The 21,883-nt window shown below is 41.7% G+C and overlaps 2 protein-coding genes across 18 annotated transcripts in view; both read right to left on the reverse strand.

Moving 5' to 3' along the window:
• Positions 1-3,238, reverse strand: part of Kdm6a (lysine demethylase 6A) — a 142,521-nt gene extending 139,283 nt beyond the window's left edge. For 16 of the 17 annotated variants that reach the window (XM_087598918.1, XM_087598917.1, XM_087598916.1 and 13 more), the window contains exons 1-2: positions 2,714-3,238; positions 2,439-2,502 (exon numbers count right to left, since the gene is read on the reverse strand). In XM_087598918.1, coding sequence (XP_087455044.1) covers positions 2,439-2,502; positions 2,714-2,871 — 222 coding nt within the window. In that variant the 5' untranslated portion in view covers positions 2,872-3,238. 17 annotated transcript variants of the gene reach the window in all.
• Positions 3,239-14,178: 10,940 nt separating this feature from the next.
• On the reverse strand, positions 14,179-15,035 carry Dusp21 (dual specificity phosphatase 21). Its single transcript, NM_001106971.1, is given in 1 exon segment — positions 14,179-15,035. A coding segment is annotated over 1 exon segment (570 nt). The 5' UTR covers positions 14,919-15,035; the 3' UTR covers positions 14,179-14,348.
• Positions 15,036-21,883: the final 6,848 nt, after the last annotated feature.

The following is a 21,883-nucleotide window of genomic DNA, read 5'->3' on the forward strand; positions in this document are numbered from 1 at the left end:
AGCAACATAACATTTTACTTCCCAAATCTCACATCCAAACATACTGATTCTCAGGACAGTTAGAAGATGGATAAAACTTAAAAATTTAACATTTCATTCCAAGGACTATAATTCACTCATTCTACTCAGAATTCAGTTCAAACAGAAGATGTAAGGTTTTATCAAGCACAAATTTGTATTATATTCAAGCTAAGAAGGACACAATCAGGATCCATGTAAGTGTTCAAAGTACATAAATATATAATGTTTTAGCATTAAAGCCGTTGAGCCCTGATCTAAATAGCTAGACCCTAAGGAGCCAGAACCAATGAAGATTTTTTTTTCAATCAATATACCACTCGACATTTATAAAGTCATAATTCTTCCCCCAAACAAGATGAAGCTTCACAATTTTTTCATGTTCAAGATGTGACTGTATTCAAATACCAGAAAAATAAATAATGCACATTTAGAAAATTTTGAAAATGCTCAATTTTTAAAATAGGAACTCAGTTCACATTAACTGTAGGTTTCACTATTATAATATTCGATGTTAAGTACCACCCTCTGTGATTCTGATTATAAGCATTTTAAGATATGAAATTATGAACTAGCACTTTACACATGCACTTAAAACAGATTCCACTTATTTCTTCATCACTGTAACAAAAAATAATAAATTTAGCCTAAGTTTCCAAATGAATTATCCCTGCAAGCAACATTATTAACCCAATGTAAAGTAGCAATGTTTACTCAGAAATAAAATGACCCTTAAATTCAAACACTATATATATATATATATATATATATATATATATATATATATATCTTTGGAATGACAACTTCACAGTAATCCAGTCTTCGGACATAAAATACTTCAAATAGGTTGAGGGAAACAGGAGACCAACAACTACTGATATTTATATTATTGCAGAGTTAGTCACTGAACATTTTTCCAGCGATAATTTTAATGAAAGCAAATTAATACCTGCACTGTCAAAGTTCAATTCAAATTTTCTTACCATTCAAAGAAAATGGATCTACTGAAAAAAAGATTATGACTGTTTTGCCTTCTAGTCATTGTCTGCAATCACAAGTTCTTATATTTTGATACTTTGAAATAAAAACAAAATTGTGATCACAGATAAAAAACAATGCCACCAAACCAAAATACATTCAAAAAGTAAGGATTAAAATAATCAACTTTTTAAAAAGCTGTTAAGCTTTAGTCGTCTTTCTTAAACTTCCCAATCGCAACAATAGAGCTAACTAAGTGTCAAATCAAACCTAGAGATATCCTCCAAAGAAGAAAATGTCTGGTGAATGTAACATCTATGATAAACACTCCAAGTTTCGGAGTCCCAGTGAACAAAAAAGCCTCCTCAGACCATTCCAATCACACTCTGGTCAGGAAATATAGACTGAAGCAGACAGACTGAGACTCCAGCCTTTGTTCAATAGCTTACGATGGGTAACTAAATGTGCTACAGGTTGATAAGCGTTTACCAGGCTTATGCAAGCTATTTCAAAGCTAGAAAAGGGGACAAAAATTCTATATGCAAACAATCTGTGATCATTTTTATTAACTACGGAGCTACATACTCTAAAGGAGAGGCCTATTCTTCTTTGATACTATTTATTTCCATGTTTACCTCTCCTCCCTCTCCCAAACCGCCCCCCCCCCACTTTCTCCTCCCACCCTGTCCCGCCATCTTGGGCCGACAGAAGCAGCCATTACTTAACTAAATGACAGTACCAACAACTTTGCACACAAATAAACAAGAGACTACACCCTGAACCTCCCCAACTGCCCCTGACAGACTCACAGGAAACGAAGCTCCAGAAAACACACTCACACAACTGTGATAGATCTAATGGCAGAAAGATCCAAAAAGTAAACAAGTCACCTAACTTCAGGTAAAGCACACACCGATTGAGATACGTGTCAACAGCCCCATGCAAACTCTTTACAGACCTAAGCTGCGTGCAACTTCCCCCTTCAGGGAGCAGAGACAAGAAGCCATCCCGAAATGTTTGGCTAACAGCAGACATTAGGGACAACCTGCCTAAAGAGGCTTTAAAACCAGGGGAGAAAACGAGCGGGGAATTTAAGGAAATCTGCACCCGTTTACGAACTCATGACTCTCCACATGATCTCCTCGGAGATCATCGGCCTAGCCCCCAAGGGCGGTAAAATCGGAGGCAATTTGGAAGCCCCACAAGAGCTTGGCCCCGAATGCGCTGCTGCCTCTGTCCTCTGGCTAAGAGAAGTGATCTCTCAAGAGAACAAGCGAGGTACCAAGAGGTAGAGGAGAGCGCAGCAGCAGGAAATAGTTTTCCGGAAGCCCCTCGGCCGTCGTTCGAGGCCACAATGAGTGGTGACCCGGTCCCGGGGCCCCGGGCGATCGCGCCTCTGGCCCTAGAGACCGTGTCCGCGCTCCGGCCCGCGGCTGCCTCACCTTGCCCAGCAGGGCCTTCATCCTGGCGCCATCTTCATGAAACCTCACGAACCCGAAAAGGCGGCTGCGGAGAAAGACACACGCGGTTCGTTAGTGCTCCGGAAAAGCCACCGACCGGTCCGTGCCAAAGCCCGAGGCCCCAGCATCAGCAGCGCCGAGAGCTCCAAGCCGAGGTGCCCGCCCCACCGCCGCCACAGGCGAGCCGCGCTCCGGCCTCCTCGGAGAGCAGCGCCTGCCTGTCCGGAGCCGCCCCGGCCGTTGCCCGCTCCTCATACCTGTCCAGTCCACCGAGCGCCTCCCTCTCTTCGGCTGTCAGGCTAGGGGACGCCTCCTCGCTCTCGCCGCTCGCTTTTCCCGCCGCCATTTTCTTTTCCTCATCACCGAAAGCGGCGGCGACGGCGGCAGTAGCGAGCGACACTCCGCAGGATTTCATGGAAACGTAGCGAATTCACAACTCCAACGCCGACACCCCCCTCCCCGGACCGGAGCCCGCAAGGACGCTTTCAATCTCCGCACGGGACCGGCACACCAACTTTATCTCTGCCTCCTCCTCTGCCGCGAGAGGCGGCGGCGAAAAATCCTAACGCGGTAGAGGTGAAGGCAGCGGCCGCACAGGCTGTGGAGCCACTGGGTCGGGAGCAGCGACGACTCGGCTGTAGGGTCACATCGCGGGGGTGGGAAGGGGACAGCCACAGGCAGGGACGACGGGAATGGCCGGAGCGCGCGAGGAGCGGGATCTCCGGGGGGATTCGTAGGAGACACAAACTTCCCCGACACCAGCACAAAGTTGTTGTAATTGTGTCACACAGCAAACCCCACGCCGCCGCCGTGACCCCCCCCTCCCCTGCCCGGCCAGCGCGGCCAATCACAGCAGCCCTCTAGGCCCACGTGACCTTTGTTGACTCGCGTCAGTCGTGGCTCCACTCAACTTGCTAGCTGCTTTAGCCCCGCCCACCAAGGCCGCCACAGACCCGGGAGCGGGATGCTCGCCAGTTCTGGTCCGTGGTTGGCTGATGGGCGCGTCTGTCCTGAGTAGGGTTGTCACCGAGTGGGAGCAGCTGGTTAGGTTGTGCTACTTAAATACACGAGCAGAGAATGAAGGGTCCCGGCCGGGTCCCTTCGGGATCCGTGGTGGGATCCGGAGGGGGAGGGGAGCGCTCTGGCGGGGCGAGGTCCGGCACCGCCCGCGGCGGGCGAGAGCCCGGACGCCGAGGACTGCCTCTGGCTTCCCGGAAGCTCTGGGGTAGGCCAAAACTGGCTTTCGGTGGTCCGGCCGGCGCTCGCGCACTCCGGGAATATCGATCCCCACAGGGAGGGACAGCAGCTGAGTCGCGGGGAGGGAACACTCAGTCCCATACCTCTGCCCTCGGTAGAAGGCGCACTCTTTGCCCCTGCTGGAAATAATAGCCTCCACGAGGAGTGCGCCAGAGGAGCAGCAGCCGGCCCCACACCCGTCAGCCTGGGCGCCGCCCTAGACAAGGCCGCACAGGCAGTCGGAAGCCCCCTTCCTCTCAGAAGGGAAAGGGGAAGGGGAAAAGGTCCCCTGAACCCTGCCCACACATCCCAGGCAGGATGGAATGAAGAGTTGCCTGCGGGGGTCTGGCGCGCTGGCCCGGGCACCCCACCGCCAAAGGTCTGTCTGTTGGCAGCACTTTCGGGCCAAGTATTCCTGCTGCTTGCATATACCCTCTGCCCTAGCAGTAATTCGTTAATACTGTGCTGTCCATCTCAGTGGGTCCTCCATGAAGAGTAGGAGCTGTATGTGAACTGGCCATTAATAAATAGAACCTTCAACGCAGCTTCCTGACCAGAAAAGCCTTTTTCTGCTTCCACTACTTACGGAAACCCTTAGCAGTAGTAACATTTGCTCGCTCTTTCCCTCACGTGCAAATAAATCTGGTGTTTGATCCATAGTATAATCAGGAGATAGACCAAACCTTCTATCGACTATTTTGGAAAGGCAGATATAATGTGATGTATCTCATCACACCTCCAGTCTTTGGGAATAGGAAATATTATTAATAAATGAACTATACGAAGAAAAGATCCCTTTATAAACCAAGTTCTATATGTAAGTTTGCACCTGTAATCAATAAGATATATTTAAACAGATTTCAGAATATGTACTGCTGAGTCAGTAAATCCTAGCTGTATTAAATGAGGGACTAAAAATCCCAACTAATTTTGCAGACAGACAGAGCTTTAAATTGTTGCCTGGAGACTAGTAACTAGATGAATAAACTCTAGTTTTATATGGATTGTATTTCGTGTTTAATTACACTTTTACAAAACATGTTCTTCTATGGTGTTCTATTTTACTTGAATGAGTGAGTACAGGGGACTGAATATTTTCTATACCTAAATTAACATACGAATTGTTAAGTGTCACAAATTGTGACCTTCAAAACCTGGGAGGGTTTTGGCCCACTACCACATGGACACTTGCACAAGCAGAAATGAAATCTGTCAGTATTTGGCCACATCACCAAAGTTACTGGTTTTTGTCAGTCCCTTTCCAAGAGTGATGATATAAGGCAACCTATGTCTCAGCGCCTTCCTGTCCTCCAATGATAAGGTTAGAGTTTTAGAGATATAGTGATGGGGAGGGGTTGGAGTCTAGCTAGCACAACTGATTTCTGAGCCTTTGTACAAGCCCTGTGACCTCTAAACCAAAGCTGTTGTTTTTCATTCGAGGAAATTCTAGTTTGTTGGGGCACAGATTTTATGAGACAGGGTCTTGCTCTGTAGCCCAGGCTAGCCTCTGTGTTCTCCTGCCTCAAACTCCTCAGTTCTGGGATAATAGACATGTAACACCATTCCTGGCCAAACCAGGCCAACTCCAAGGATTTATCCTCCATCAAACATGAGGCAGCTTCCATATAATAAAATATGTCTTACATATCTATGTAATTTTTTGGCATTTACATAGTTTATCATGTGTCAAATGTATGTAAAATAAGTGTAGAGCCTTTCTCATTCACTGTTGAGAAAATTAATGCAATTTTAAACTTATGACATACAAAAATGGAAAATTATGTTTTATAATAATTATTACTATGACAGGGCAGTGGTGGCACATGCCTTTAATCCCAGCACTTGGGAGGCAGAGGCAGGTGGATCTATGAGTTCAAGGACAGCCAGGGCTACATAGAGAAACCATGTGTCAAAACAAATAATAATAATTACTATAAAAACCAAACCTGGGCTGATTTAGCTCAGTTGGTAGAATGCTAGGTTGAAAGTCATGCTAGGCTACAAAGGAGGGCATTAAAATGCACAAGGATGAGTAGTATCACAATAAGAGCCTGGTCTGTGTTACATCATACAAATCTAATCCTATCTCTACCACAATATAGTGGGGCAACCAACCTTCAATAACTTGGTCCCTCAAAATATTTGCCAGAGTCCAAAACTTGATTCCTGCAAGTTGTCTTCTGACCTTCACAGGTTTCCTAGGACACACACATGCCCATGAACACACACAAATAAGGATAAAAATTTCTTTACCAAACTGTAACTACTTAATGACATTATCTTATAGATAAGGTACTGTGGTCAGCATGGGAGCTCACATCTTTAATCCCAACAATCACAAGGCAGAGGCAGATGGATCTCTGAGTCTGAGGCCAGCCTGGTCTACACAAAGAAACCCTTGAAAAACAAACACCAAAAAAAGAAAAGAGAAAACGAAGAAAGTTAGATACTATAAGATAAATGAAGTACTAGATATATAATACAGAATTCAAAGCCTTGTTAAGACCCAGGATGTGATTAGTATACTCAGGGCCTTTCAATCTACAGCATCAAATAAAAAAGTAAAATTTACAATTTTGATGTTTGAGATCTTTTCTTTCTTTCACATATGGGGTCTAAATTTTTTGTCACTACACTATACTACAAATCACTTCCTCTCATTCTTCACCCTCCCCATAAGCCTGACCACAAGCAATCCTAATTTATTTCACATTTAGGTATATAATCTCAGCATTGATATACCTCTCATTTATTCAAAAAGGAAAAATTACGTCAAGTCTAGATTTGTTTATAGTTCTAACAACACAACAGAAGCTAGAAAAAATTTAATCTGAATTTGCTAACCTCATAAAACTTGCACAGGTAAATCAATATTTTAAAACTATATAAAATTAAATCAATTTATGGACTACTTCATGTATAATTTGAAGCAGTATTATACATGGTGTAAGTTCCATCACTATTCAACCAGTTATGATAGAATAAATTTAACCTATTTCAAACAACTAAATACTTAGCCTGAAGCAGAAGAATATAGTTAATGTTAGTACCATAGAATCTATACACATAATAGAAACTCGCATTAACAGTCATGTTTAATCTAGTCTAAATAAGGCTATCTTTGCTTATAATCCCAGCATTTGGTAGCCAGAGATGGTGGTATGGTCAATAATTAAAGGTCAGCCTGGGGTACATAACATCCTGTCCCCAAAAAACTAGTCATTTCAGTCAAGATCAAAAATAAGCTCAAAATTTTTCACCAGTTCTTCCCATAATAATCATAAAGATTACCCAATGCTGACATTGCTCAGTGAGTAAAGGAGCTTGCTACTCCCTGAAGGATCCCTGGAACTCACAGGCAGAAGGAGAGAACCAACTCCTAGAAGTTGTCCTATACACACTCACACAAACAGACGCACACACACATAGTAGGTGAATAAATATATATAAACAGTATTTTCTAGAAAAGATTATTCAACCGATGGTTGAATGAAAAATAGGCTAAGGTTATACTGAGATAAGGAGCCACTATAAATCTTCAGTTGTAAGAATGGATTGGGAACTTCTGCTTTACCTTATCAGGCTGAATGTATACCCTACCCAGTAGTTATGAGGGTCATTTGCCCCTCCTGAATTGGTGTCAAAGGAGATCTAGTGGGAGGTCAGGATTTTCACTACTTCTACCACCCCCAATTTGTCAGTAGAAGAAATATTTTATTTCTTATACCAATAATTTATTTCTTATACATCCCCACCAGGTTGCTATAATTGGAAGCCAAAATTCCCATCCCCATAAAGCAATGATCAGAAGACACTGCGTCTCCAATCAGTTTCATTAAAAATTGGGGAACCAACATCTACCAACACAGGGCGTGAAGGAGGCAGGGCTTCTACCCAACACTTGAGCGAGCAGAGGATCCCTACAAAATGAAAGATTTACACAAGATCCTTAGACACAAAAGGTTCAGGTTTCAATTTTTCAAACTCAGGTTAATCTTAAGTGAGAAAGTAAGAAAAGATGATCAATAAATGCAAACAGTAAGACAGTTAGTGACAAACTCTATGTCCTCCTATCTAAGGACCTCTAGATCTGGGATTATAGTCTTACATTAATGCTCAGAAGATTCTCTGTTAGAAAAGAAAATGTCCCAGATCCAAGACCTATCCTTACATGGCTGGGGGTCAGGTGGGAAATAGTAACAGGGTCCTGCCTGTAGTATCACGTGGGAGTCTTTTTTTAGTAACTGTCTTTTTTTAAATCAGTGTATGAGCTCAATGGCATAATGGAGGGAAAGAAATGTGGAGGTAAAAGAAAAATACCAGTGAACGGACAATAAAACTTCCAAAATTAGCATGATTCTTGTTTTGAAGCTGCTCTTTCTTTGAGAATTATAAAAATAAATGTTATATTATAATACAGAGCATTATGGGGTTTGTTCAAATTCCATTGGAATCTCATATAAGAAACATCTTTGTTAACCTAGATAAAGGAAGTCACATAGTTAATAGAAATTAAATTGGTAGGAGCTGGGCTGTAAGGGAAAGGGTTGCATGTGGAAAGTACAACCTCCTAAATATCTGGAAATTATGATTAAATCAAACAGTTGAGAATGACACCTGGGGTTCAGTAGTTAAAAACACTTGCTGTTGTTCCACAGGACCTGAGTCCAATTCCTGGCATCCTCATTGTGGCTTACAACCATTTGCAACTTCAGTTCCGAAAAATTCAGTACATTCTTCTGGCCTCTGTGCCTGCACACATGTTGTGCACAGGCAAGACACCCATATATAATAAAAATAGTAAAAATGTTTAAAAGGTTTTTAAAAAGAAGTTGATAATAACTGTGGTCAAGATAAGGAAGAATATAAATGAAGTTGGCTGACGAAGCAATACTGTGAGTCTATAGTGACAGGCTAAAGTAACACATGAGAAGTTATATGAAACTATTCAAAGAACTTATGCTAAGAAATAATAACCCATCACCATAGAGTTATTGATGGTTCTAGTGCTGTTAATTTAAACTGGAGATTTTCTGGATAGGGTTTGTAGCTCAGTGGTAGAGCATTTACCATGCTCAAGGTCCTCAGTTTAATTCCTTCTATTAGGCAGGATATTGGCTTGGGGAGGAGGGTTGGGGGAGGAACTGACCGACAGGCCCTGAAAGACAGTACATAAAAAAACAATAGGTGAAGTAAAAAGAATATAAAATAAGTCAACATTATGAGACTAAACATTCAACATGATGTTACCAAAACAACAATGTAGACAATTAGAAATTTTTATATAGGGCTGGAAAGATGGCTCAGTGGTTAAGAGCACTGACTGCTTTTCCAAAGATCCTGAGTTGAAATCCCAGTAACTACATGATGGTTCACAACCATCTGTATGTAATGAGATCTCATCCCCTCTTCTGGTGTGTCTGAAGACAGCTACAGTGTGCTTATATATAATAAATGAATAAATCTTTTTTAAAAAGAAATGTTTATATAATATTTCACCACAGATTTCTTCACGAAATTAACTTAACAGATTAATTCTGAGTGGCAGATTTCTTAACCAAATAAGGCAAAGTATATAGTTAAATTGTGTTTGATTATAACAGCCAAAAGACTGTGTCCAGAAAAAAGAAACATAGGTCAATTGGAAATTTCTAGTTTCTTTGGAAAGTTAGTTGTATCAAATGATGTTTTTCCGGGGCACAAAGGTGAAAGGGTGTCTTGTTAAGGCAGACATATGAAAGGATGTTTTCCTGAAGCAGACGCAGGTGAAAGGATGTTTTGCTATAGCAGACACATGAAAGAACCCATAATGAAGGAGTATAAATCTGACCCCACAGACACTGGGCGATGAGCACTGAGCTTTGGCTTGGTTTGCTCCACCTCGCTACTCTTCACTAAAGACATGAATGTATTTGTTCACCTTACATAGCATTATTGAACTCAACTTGTGGTAATTGATGGAAACTTGCCTAAGAACTGCTCGAGAGGTTCCTGTGGTAGCTTGCTGCTTCCATGGCTTCACCTCAGGCTAGTTGGAGAGCCTGGAAGTTTCTTCAGGACTGAACTACAGCTGCTTGGTATCTGTCTGTTGTCTGTCTGCTGAGAGTACTGGACTGTAGTTGCTGACTCGTGGTATTTGCCTGCCTAGAGAACTAGTCTGGAGCTGCTGAATCATATTGGTGTTTGCTACAGGCTGAACTGCTGAGAAAGAAGATTGAGCTCACCCCCAAAGAACTATTGCTGAAATGTCCACTTCCCCATATCCTAATAACTTTTCTTTTCCACTACCTCTGCTGGGTGGTGGGCTAGAGGAGAAGTTGAAATCTTACTAAAAGTAGGTTGCAGAAAAATATATGCCTACATTTAGGGCTAAAAGCCCTTCATCGGTGGTGAGTTGAACATGATGGTACATACAGGTAGGCACTTTTTAAAGAGGATAAGGAAAAGTTGCCAACTTAAGTCTAGCCTGGATTAAATTCTTAAAAAGAAAATAATTTAAACACAAAGCAATTGTAAGAATCTGATCTTATGCTACCAAGTAAAATCTCCAGCACCAAGAATAAGTTACTTCTTGTTGAATCCCTAGCCAAAGGGATTCCATAAACTCTCTCCCCTCAAAGGCTATTGGTTGCTCTCCACAACCTTATGTTAAGGCTTTATTGCTAAATACTTATGTCCTCAAACACGGAGAAATAGAACTGGTCCCTAGCTAGAAACTTTGCCTATTTGCTCTTCCCTCACTAGCATGTCTATTCCTTCACTGACATCACAGCCTACTTCTTTAGGATTCCAGTATACACTGAAGACCAGCCGAGACATCCAGACTTGTGAACTGAACAACTACTAGATTCTGCTGCATGTCACTCACTCCATTCTGCCATCTTCTCCCCCCTCCCACAATTCCATGAAACATCTTTTTAAAAGCATCTACCCATAAGACCTACCATGTTTAAGTGTTTCCCCAGCCAGAAGAGTTCATATCACAGTTTCAATTGGCCTCCTATCTTTGTTGGTGTTTGTTTGGGACAGGGTTTCTGTTTCACTCTGGCTATCCTGAAACTCCCAGTATTGGCCAAGCAAGCCTCAAACTCAGAGATCCACCTGCCTTTATCTCCTAAGTGCTGATTGGCATCTTAATAGGAGAAATATTTGAATACATATATACACAGAAAGAAGATGGATATGGACACTAAAGATAGCCTTGTGACAAAGCCAAAATTGTAATAATGAATTAAACAAAGGAATGTGTGCCAGTATCACCAGTGGCAAGGAACAGACATTCAAAGACCCATACAGGTTTACAAAAAGCATGACCCTGCCAACAACCTGATCTAGGACTTTTGGCCTCAGGACTGTGAGAAAATAAATTACTGTTGTTTTAAAGCATACTTTTTGCATACTTTTCTTTGGTATTTTTTTCATAGCATTTCCTAGGAATTTAGTATAGAGCCTTATATCCTTATATAGAATATTCTGATATAGAATCCTGATATCCTCATGTCATGATAAAGAACCAACTGTGATACATCCACACTGTGGAGTACAATATGAGTGACTCTTACAGACATTATACTGAATGAAAGTCCCTCTTCAGAGACCACATCCACATAGTTCCATTTATGTGACATTTAGTTAAAAGAAAATCTACAGGCATGGAAAACAGACCAACATTTGCTGAGGCTAGCTTCTGCTGACTACAAACAAGAATGGTAGAAAAATATTTTTGAGGCATGGAACTGCTTGGTAGCTTGGTTACAGTTGTGGTTGTATCTAGATCTATGTATGTGTTACAACTCTTAGCACAATATATCCTTGAAGAGTTCATTTCATTGGATATTTAAGATTCCGAAAATGGGCACACACACTGACACTCAAATCATTTTCTTTTCAACAGTACATGTAAGGAATTCCCATTTTGGTTTCTGCCAGAAAAGTTATGATTGGGATTCTGCCACATTCAGCCATAACTTCTGTGAACCTGTTTTTGTTTGTTTGTTTGTTTGTTTGTTTTCCATTCATAAAAAGAAACACTGTCTAAGGCAGTGGTTTTCATTTGATGCATCTTACCCCCATATGTTCCCTTTGTAGTAGTAGGGATCAGGGTGAGGGTCGACCTGGACAGAGGAGCTTTTGACCCTCTGGACCCACAGGTATTTTCAAACTGAATAGTCCTGCTCTATCTGTCTCTCTGTTTCCTTCTAAAATCACTTTAAAGTGCAATGCCTGGACCCAGTCAAAGCCCCAGCTATCTAGAAAGTTGAAATAATTTTTGATTCTAGGGCCTACTTGTGAGGCTCATTCATTTATCCCTTTGACAAATGCTCTCGTGGATCCAGGAGCTAGCAACACCAGTGAGCTGTCTCTAGTCATCTGTGATTCTAAATTAGGCATGAGTGATTAGGGAAGGTGCATTCAGTACAATGAGGCCACTAAAATCATTCTAAATCTATACCTTTTCTCTGGTTTGGTCTTATAGAACCTTAAACCCATTTTTACACACTGGGTGATTTTTTGTTTTTGTTTTTGTGACTGTTTGTAAACAACAAACAGTTGCAGAGGCAGAGAAAGGCCACGGGGGTGGAGGATGGGGGTGGGGGGAGTGAGTGTTAACACAGAGCCTTCAGTCTTAGAGCAACTCACTGCACTGTACTCTGGGGTCAAACCTGGCAAGTTCCAGGTTGTATTAAGGGGTTTTGTCTTCAGAGGGACTCTATGACAGAAGGTCTGTGATTGCTTTGACAGAGAACTGAGGTTCTGAGATACCCTAGAATGGCAATAGAAGGAGGTGACAGTGGCGACAGGGCTGAGACATGGTCAGTAATGCCAGCCTTCCAAGTTGTCATGGCTAGATTTATGTCAATTTGACACAAACTATAGTCATCAGATAGGAAGGAACTCAATTGAGAAAATGTCACCATAAAATCAGGATTTGGGTCAGTATGTAGAGCATTTTGTTAATTAGGGATACATGGGAGAGGGCCCAATCCATTGTGGGTAGTGCCATCCTTGAACTGCTGGCCCTGGGTTCTATAAGAAAGCAAGCTAAGCAAGACACAGGGAACAAGTCAGCCAGCAGCACTCTTCATTGACCCCAGCATCAGCTCCTGCTTTTAGGTTTCTGTCCTGTTTGAGTCCCTGTCCTGCCTTCCTTAAGTGATGGATTGCAATGTGCAATCGTAAGTCCAATAAGCAATTTCTTCCCCAACAACTTTATTTTTGGTCATAGTGTTTCATTGCAGCAGTAGAAACCCTAACAAGTCAGGGCCTATGAAAGAAGTCCCTGAGGTCCTGTGTCCTACTCGAAGTCAGAACCTTTGACATCATGACACCTCAGGTAAGTTATAAGCTACTGGATAAATGCTTCCAAGTACACCAGGCTCAGCAAGGTCTCATTCCTGTCTGACCTTTTAACTCAGTGAACCAACTCTTATTTTCTAGATTGGATGTGTGCATTCGTTGAAGACACCATAGCACATGATCTGGGAAAGAAACTAATGTTTCTTTGAGAGGCAGCTGAAGGAGGTCTCAAGACCTCTTGAGGACCTGATGCTTAATATATTACTCAAAAATAAAACCAACCAAAAACTAAACCCAAAACTCTAAAGAGTAGAATGGTTTCTTCAATGAATGCATAAATTCAATCTAGAAAATAAGAGTTGGGTAACTGTGCTTAAAGAGCCAGACACAGATGGTATGAGATTTGCTAAGGCCTCGCTGAGTCTCGTGTGAAGGCCTGGAAGCATTTATCTAGTACCATTACTTACCTAAGGTGTCATGATGTCAAAGGCTCTGACTTCCAGTTGGAGAGAAAGAGAATTTACTCTCAGGTTAGTCAGCCCAGGAAGGGCTTCGGATCTCTTCTGTAGGCCCATGGTGCTATTGGCAGGTCTGTTTAAGCTGAGCCACACTTGCTGCTGTCCCCACTCTCCCACATCCCTACCTCACAACTAGTCCACTACCATCTTAATTCCCTTCTCCCCAACCCCCATTTTAGACCCACCCCACCTCCCCCCTCTACACATTCCTATCTCATGATTCCACCTCTCCCCTCCCCCACATTCCATCACCTCCCTGTCCGCCTACCTCATAATCCAACCTTCCCCTTTCCTTCTCTACCTCCCCACCTGAACGTAACTATACTTTACAGCCATAGTCCTCTCACCCTGATTCTTTCCCACCTCAGCGTACCCCTAATCCCAGCCCTCTTCTCCCACTCCCCAGACCCTTAAGTCATCCCCTGAAATTTCTACCTTCCTATACCCTGCCTAACATCTCCAGCCCCCCCAGACACAAACCCCCACCTCTCTACTTCACACCTCCATCCATATCTTTCCCCATCCCCTGACCTATATATCAGGTCTACTCCCACCTCTGCCTTCTGCCAGGTCCCAGCAGCCTGACCTGTTCCTTAAGAGGTAAGAAACATTTCACTATCTTCCATTGACTAAACTTTATTCTTTGAAGATAAGATTTAGAAACACTTCATCATTTTGCATTCAACTTTATTTGAAGATATGATAATTAAAATTCCAATCCCTTCTCTCCCCTATCCAACCCCATCCACAAGGTCTTTTTTCCCTTTGTTTTAAACCAGAGGTCCAAGGTCATTGTTTTTAATCTTGATGTAGGATTCAGTCAGGGGAAGAAATGGATGGCTTACATTAGTTCCATTAAATAGGCATCCTTTTCATAGATGTTAGGAATCAGACCCATAGGAGAGTAGATCATGTGAACAGTATTCCTACTGAACAGCTTGAACTCATAATGAATCAGTTGTTCCCAAAAGCCATTGTTGGGACGGATGATGGGGCGGCAGGACTTGGTCCATGTGTGCGCATCCAGCAGGGTCATGGTGTGGTATTTCATGAGATAGGCAAGGCAGAGGGCTGCTGAGCGGCTCACTCCTGCGGCACAGTGCAATAGTGTGCGGCCATTCCTCATTTCCACGCCATGGATATGATCAGCTATGGGGTCGAAAAAGTCATAAAGGTAAGAATTAGGAGCATCGCTCACCGGCACATGCACATACTGAATGTCTTCGAAGAATGTGTTCACTACTTCTACAGAGGCATTGATGATCGTGGTGATGTGGTTGTTGGACAAGGTGAGCTTGTCGTTAGCTACTGCAGAGTTACTAATAAAAAGGCTGGTAGTTATTTGAGAAAGACCATAGATGTTATCCTGTTGGATAGCTTGAGACGGAAGGATACAAGATGCTGTTGTCATCACAGTGACAGGTCAGCTCAGCATTAGGTTCCTGGGCACCAGCCTCTGCAACTTTGGGAAAGCAGCTGCTCTTCTGCTCTCAGGCAAAGGTATAAGGGAAAGGTCCAAGCATTGGTCAGTAACCTTCCTCTGGCCTCCTCTACTACCCATGTGTCACAATGGTTACCAATCTATCTCTCTCCTTCAATGCCCAGATGTCACAATCCCCAAAAGCACAAGACTAGGGCTTCTAGTATAAAGCTAGCTGGGTGGTCACAACCCACCTTCACCTCTCCTCCCCTCCTCTCCCCTCCCCCTCCTCTCCCCTCCCCCTTCCCTCTCCTCTCCTCCCTCCCTCCCTCCCCTCCCCTCTCCTCATCTCTTTCCCCGTCTCTCTCTGTCTCTGTCTCTGTCTGTCTGTCTCTCTCTCTCAGTTCTTTTGTCCCCTTTCTCTTTCTTCCTTTCCTTTTTCTTTTTCCTTCCTTCCTTTTGTTCTTTCCTCCTTCCTTCCTTCCTTTCTTCCTCCTCCTCCTCTTCTTTTTTTTTGTCATTGTTTATTCTTGAGACAAGATTTCAACATTGTAGCAGTGTGGCCTCAGCCTCCCCAGGGGTTGGGATTATAGGCCCCCTGGATCATATACAGTCTCCAAAGCTTTTCTTCATAGTTTATAGCTTATTTATTTTTTGAAGCAAGGTCTTAGGTATTCTGAGGTGATCATTAACTCATGAAGACTGGGATTACAGGCCTGCACCCATTTAAGCAGTTCTGAGGATTGAATTCAACTCTACATCCCCAGCTTTAGTCATTTTTAAAAACAGAAAACACTTAATTTAATTTTTTTGTTTGTTTTGTTTTGTTTTGTTTTTGGTCTTTTAAAATGTTCTATTACACCATATCTGATTATATATATATATATATATATATATATATATACATACATACATATATATATATATATATATATATATATATATATATATATCCTACCACACTGAACACAACACCTAAGAAGGCTTCTACTTTATTAGTATTAAAGAACAGAGCTTATATATTCCTTACACAGTAATAGTCTCATATTTGAAGTTGCAACAGCCTTTGACTCATGTAATATGAAAATTGCTACAAAACTGCAGCAAGATAAGGGTTAGTTGCTGCTCTGGCTCTTCGTGGTCATAACCACAGAATTGTGTTCCTTCCTTCAAACACTTTAAAGATGCTTGTAAGGAAGCATGACTAACTGATTTCCAGCCTTTTATCTAGGCTATAGTTGTCCTGTAGTGGTCAGTTGTGACTAATTCAGCTGTGTCACTGTCATTTCTGCATACAGCCCAGTTCATTCTTTTTATTCCCTGAAACAATAGCTGAATTATTTTGCCTGCTTCTTTCAAAAGAATGCCCATGTGCTTTGTAAACTATAAGTCATTTTGATTATAACCAAGATGTCCTGCCAGTAATATTAAAGCATTTTGGAAAAAGTTAATGCCATATTTTTTTTATTAACTTGAGTATTTCTTATTTACATTTCGAATGTTATTCCCTTTCCCGGTTTCCGGGCAAACATCCCCCTAATCTCCCCCCTCCCCTTCTATATGGGTGTTCCCCTCCCCATCCTCCCCCCCATTGCCGCCCTCCCACCAACAATCACGTTCACTGGGGGTTCAGTCTTAGCAGGATCAAGGGCTTCCCCTTCCACTGGTGATCTTACTAGGATATTCATTGCTACCTATGAGGTCAGAGTCCAGGGTCAGTCCATGTATAGTCTTCAGGTAGTGGCTTAGTCCCTGGAAGCTCTGGTTGCTTGGCATTGTTGTACATATGGGGACTCGAGCCCCTTCAAGCTCTTCCAGTTCTTTCTCTGATTCCTTCAACGGGGGTCCTATTCTCAGTTCAGTGGTTTGCTGCTGGCATTCGCCTCTGTATTTGCTGTATTCTGACTGTGTCTCTCAGGAGCGATCTACATCCGGCTCCTGTCGGTCTGCACTTCTTTGCTTCATCCATCTTGTCTAATTGGATGGCTGTATATGTATGGGCCACATGTGGGGCAGGCTCTGAATGGGTGTTCCTTCTGTGTCTGTTTTAATCTTTGCCTCCTTATTCCCTGCCAAGGGCATTCTTGTTCCCCTTTTAGAGAAGGAGTGAAGCATTCATATTTTGATTATTCGTCTTGAGTTTCATGTGTTCTAGGCATCTAGGGTAATTCAAGCATTTGGGCTAATAGCCACTTATCACTGAGTGCATACCATGTGTGTGTTTTTCTGTGATTGGGTTACCTCACTCAGGATGATATTTTCCAGTTCCATCCATTTGTCTATGAATTTCATAAAGTCAGTGATTTGATAGCTGAGTAATATTCCATTGTGTAGATGTACCACATTTTCTGTATTCATTCCTCTGTTGAAGGGGATCTGGGTTCTTTCCAGCTTCTGGCTATTATAAATAAGGCTGCTATGAACATAGTGGAGCACGTGTCCTTTTTATATGTTGGGGCATCTTGTGGGTATATGCCCAAGAGAGGTATAGCTGGATCCTCAGGTGTCCAAATTTCTGAGGAACCTCCAGACTGATTTCCAGAATGGTTGTAGGAGTGTGCACTCCCACCAACAATGGAGGAATGTTCCTCTTTCTCCACATCCTTGCCAGCATTTGCTGTCACCTGAGTTTTTTATCTTAGCCATTCTCACTGGTGTGAGGTGAAATCTCAGGGTTGTTTTGATTTGCATTTCCCTTATAACTAAAGACGTTGAACATTTCTTTAGGTGTTTCTCAGCCATTCGACATTCCTAGCTGTGAATTCTTTGTTTAGCTCTGAACCCCATTTTTTTAATGTTCTTTTTTTTGTATTTTACATTTTTATTTTTTTTATTTTTTTAATTTATTTAATACTTAGTAATAATTCTTTGGTTTCCGGGCAAACATCCCCCTCCCCCCTCGCCTTCCTTATGGGTGTTCCCCTCCTAACCCTCCCCCATTGCTGCCCTCCCCCCAACAGTCTAGTTCACTGGGGGTTCAGTCTTAGCAGGACCCAGGGCTTCCCCTTCCACTGGTGCTCTTACTAGGATATTCATTGCTACCTATGAGGCCAGAGTCCAGGGTCAGTCCATGTATAGTCTTTAGGTAGTGGCTTAGTCCCTGGAAGCTCTGGCTGCTTGGTATTGTTGTACATATGGGGTCTCGAGCCCCTTCAAGCTCTTCCAGTTCTTTCTCTGATTCCTTCAATGGGGGTCCTATTCTCAGTTCAGTGGTTTGCTGCTGGCATTCGCCTCTGTATTTGCTGTATTCTGGCTGTGTCTCTCAGGAGAGATCTACATCCGGCTCCTGTCGGTCTGCACTTCTTTGCTTCATCCATCTTGTCTAATTGCTGAACCCCACTTTTTAATAGGATTATTTGTCTCACTGCGGTCTAACTTCTTGAGTTCTTTGTTTATTTTGGATATAAGGCCTTTATCTGTTGTAGGATTGGTAAAGATCTTTTCCCAATCTGTTGGTTGCCATTCTGTCCTAACCACAGTGTCCTTTGCCTTACAGAAGCTTTGCAGGTTTATGAGATCCCGTTTGTTGATTCTTGATCTTAGAGCATAAGCCATTGGTGTTTTGTTTAGGAAATTTTTTCCAGTGCCCATGTGTTCGAGATGCTGCCCTATAGGGTTTTTCTTCTATTAGTCTGAGTGTATCTGGTTTGATGTGGATGTCCTTGATCCACTTGGACTTAAGCTTTGTACAGGGTGATGAGCATGGATCGATTTGCATTCTTCTACATTGTTGACCTCCAGTTGAACCAGCACCATTTGCTGAAAATGTTATCTTTTTTCCATTGAATGGTTTTGGCTCCTTTGTCAAAAATCAAGTGCCCATAGGTGTGTGGATTCATTTCTGGGTTTTCAATTCTGTTCCATTGGTCTATCTTTCTGTCTCTGTACCAATACCATGCAGTTTTTATCACTATTGCTTCGTAATATTGCTTGAGTTCAGGGATAGTGATTCCCCCTGAAGTCCTTTTATTGTTGAGGATAGCTTTAGCTATCCTGGGTTTTTTGTTATTCCAGATGAATTTGCAAATTGTTCTCTCTAACTCTTTGAAGAATTGGATTGGTATTTTGATGGGGATTGCTTTGAATCTCTAGATCGCTTTTGGTAAAATGGCCATTTTTACTATATTAATCCTGTCAATCCATGAGCATGGGAGATCTTTCCATCTTCTGAGTCTTCTTCAATTTCTTTCTTCAGAGTCTTGAAGTTCTTATTGTACAGATCTTTTACTTGCTTGGTCAAAGTCACACCAAGGTACTTTATATTATTTGGGTCTATTATGAAGGGTATCTTTTCCCTAATTTCTTTCTCGGCTTGTTTCTCTTTTGTGTAGAGGAAGGCTACTGATTTATTTGAGTTAATTTTATACCCAGCCACTTTGCTGAATTTGTTTATCAGCTTTAGTAGTTCTCTGGTGGAACTTTTGGGATCACTTAAATATACTATCATATCATCTGCAAATAGTGATATTTTGACTTCTTCTTTTCCAATCTGTATCCCCTTGATTTCCTTTTGTTGTCTGATTGCTCTGGCTAGAACTTCAAGAAATATATTGAGTAAGTAGGGAGAGAGTGGGCAGCCTTGTTTAATACCTGATTTTAGTGGGATTGCTTCAAGTTTCTCTCCATTTAGTTTAATGTTATCAACTAGTTTGCTGTATATAGCTTTTACTATGTTTAGGTATGGGCCTTGAATTCCTATTCTTTCCAAGACTTTTATCATGAAGGGGTGTTGAATTTTGTCAAATGCTTTCTCAGCATCTAATGAGATGATCATGTGGTTTTGTTCTTTCAGTTTGTTTATATAATGGATCACGTTGATGGTTTTCCGTATATTAAACCATCCCTGCATGCCTGGGATGAAGCCTTCTTGATCATGGTGGATGAATGTTTTGATGTGCTCTTGGATTCGGTTTGCCAGAATTTTATTGAGTATTTTTGCGTCGATATTCATAAGGGAAATTGGTCTGAAGTTCTCTTTCTTTGTTGGGTCTTTGTGTGGTTTAGGTATAAGAGTAATTGTGGCTTCATAGAAGGAATTCGGTAGTGCTCCATCTGTTTCAATTTTGTGGAATAGTTTGGATAATATTGGTATGAGGTCTTCTATGAAGGTCTGATAGAATTCTGCACTAAACCTGTCTGGACCTGGGCTCTTTTTGGTTGGGAGACCTTTAATGACTGCTTCTATTTCCTTAGGAATTATGGGGTTGTTTAACTGGTTTACCTGTTCCTGATTTAACTTCGGTAACTGGTATCTGTCTAGGAAATTGTCCATTTCCTGTAGATTTTCAAGTTTTGTTGAATATAGGCTTTTATAGTAAGATCTGATGATTTTTTTAATTTCCTCTGAATCTGTAGTTATGTCTCCCTTTTCATTTCTGATTTTGTTAATTTGGACATACTCTCTGTGTCCTCTCATTAGTCTGGCTAAGGGTTTATCTATCGTGTTGATTTTCTCAAAGAACCAACTTTTGGTTCTGTTGATTCTTCTATGGTCCTTTTTGTTTCTAGTTGGTTGATTTCAGCTCTGAGTTTGATTATTTCCTGTCTTCTACTCCTCCTGCGTGTATTTGCTTCTTTCTGTTCTAGAGCTTTTAGGTGTGCTGTCAAGCTGGTGACATATGCTCTCTCCTCTTTCTTTCTGCAGGCACTCAGAGCTAGCACTTAGCACAGCTTTCATTGTGTCCCATAAGTTTGGGTATGTTGTACCTTCATTTTCATTAAATTCTAAGAAGTCTTTAATTTCTTTCTTTATTTCTTCTTGACCAGGTTATCGTTGAGTAGAGCATTTTTCAACTTCCACGTATATGTGTGCATTCTTCCCTTATTGTTATTGAAGACCAGCTTTAGGCCATGGTGGTCCGATAGCACACATGGGATTATTTCTATCTTTCTGTACCTGTTGAGGCCCGTTTTTTGACCAATTATATGGTCAATTTTGGAGAAAGTACCATGAGGAGCTGAGAAGAAGCTATATCCTTTTGCTTTAGGATAGAATGTTCTATAAATATCTGTTAAGTCCATTTGGTTCATGACTTCTCTTAGTCTGTCTACATCTCTGTTTAATTTCTGTTTCCATGATCTGTCCATTGATGAGAGTGGGGTGTTGAAGTCTCCTAGTATTATTGTGTGAGGTGCAATGTGTGATTGAGCTTTAGTAAGGTTTCTTTTACGTATGTAGGTGCCCTTGTATTTGGGGCATAGATATTTAGGATTGAGAGTACATCTTGGTGGATTTTTCCTTTGATGAATATGAAATGTCCTTCCTTTTTTTTTTGATGACTTTTAGTTGAAAATTGATTTTATTTGATATTAGAATGGCTACTCCAGCTTGCTTCTTCCAACCATTTGCTTGGAAAGTTGTTTTCCAGACTTTCACTCTGAGGTAGTGTCTGTCTTTGTCTCTGAGGTGTGTTTCCTGTAGGCAGCAGAATGCAGGGTCTTCATTGCTTATCCAGTTTGTTAATCTATGTCTTTTTATTGGGGAGTTGAGACCATTGATGTTAAGAGATATTAAGGAATAGTGATTATTGCTTCCTGTTTTATTCATATGTGGATGTGAGGTTATGTTTGTGTGCTTTTCTTCTCTTTGGTTTGTTGCCAAGACCATTAGTTTCTTGCTTTTTCTAGGGTGTAGCTTGCCTCCTTATGTTGGGCTTTACCATTTATTATCCTTTGTAGTGCTGGATTTGTAGAAAGATATTGTGTAAATTTGGTTTTGTCATGGAATATCTTGGTTTCTCCATGTATGTTAATTGAGAGTTTTGCAGGATACAGTAACCTGGGCTGGCATTTGTGTTCTCTTAGGGTCTGTATGACATCTGTCCAGGATCTTCTGGCTTTCATAGTCTCTGGTGAAAAGTCTGGTGTGATTCTGATAGGTCTGCCTTTATATGTTACTTGACCTTTTTCCCTTACTTCTTTTAGTATTCTTTCTTTGTTTTGTGTATTTGGTGTTT

Source organism: Rattus norvegicus, chromosome X, assembly GCF_021556685.1.
Source record: "Rattus norvegicus strain SHRSP/BbbUtx chromosome X, alternate assembly SHRSP_T2T, whole genome shotgun sequence".
Taxonomy (NCBI): Eukaryota; Metazoa; Chordata; class Mammalia; order Rodentia; family Muridae; genus Rattus; species Rattus norvegicus.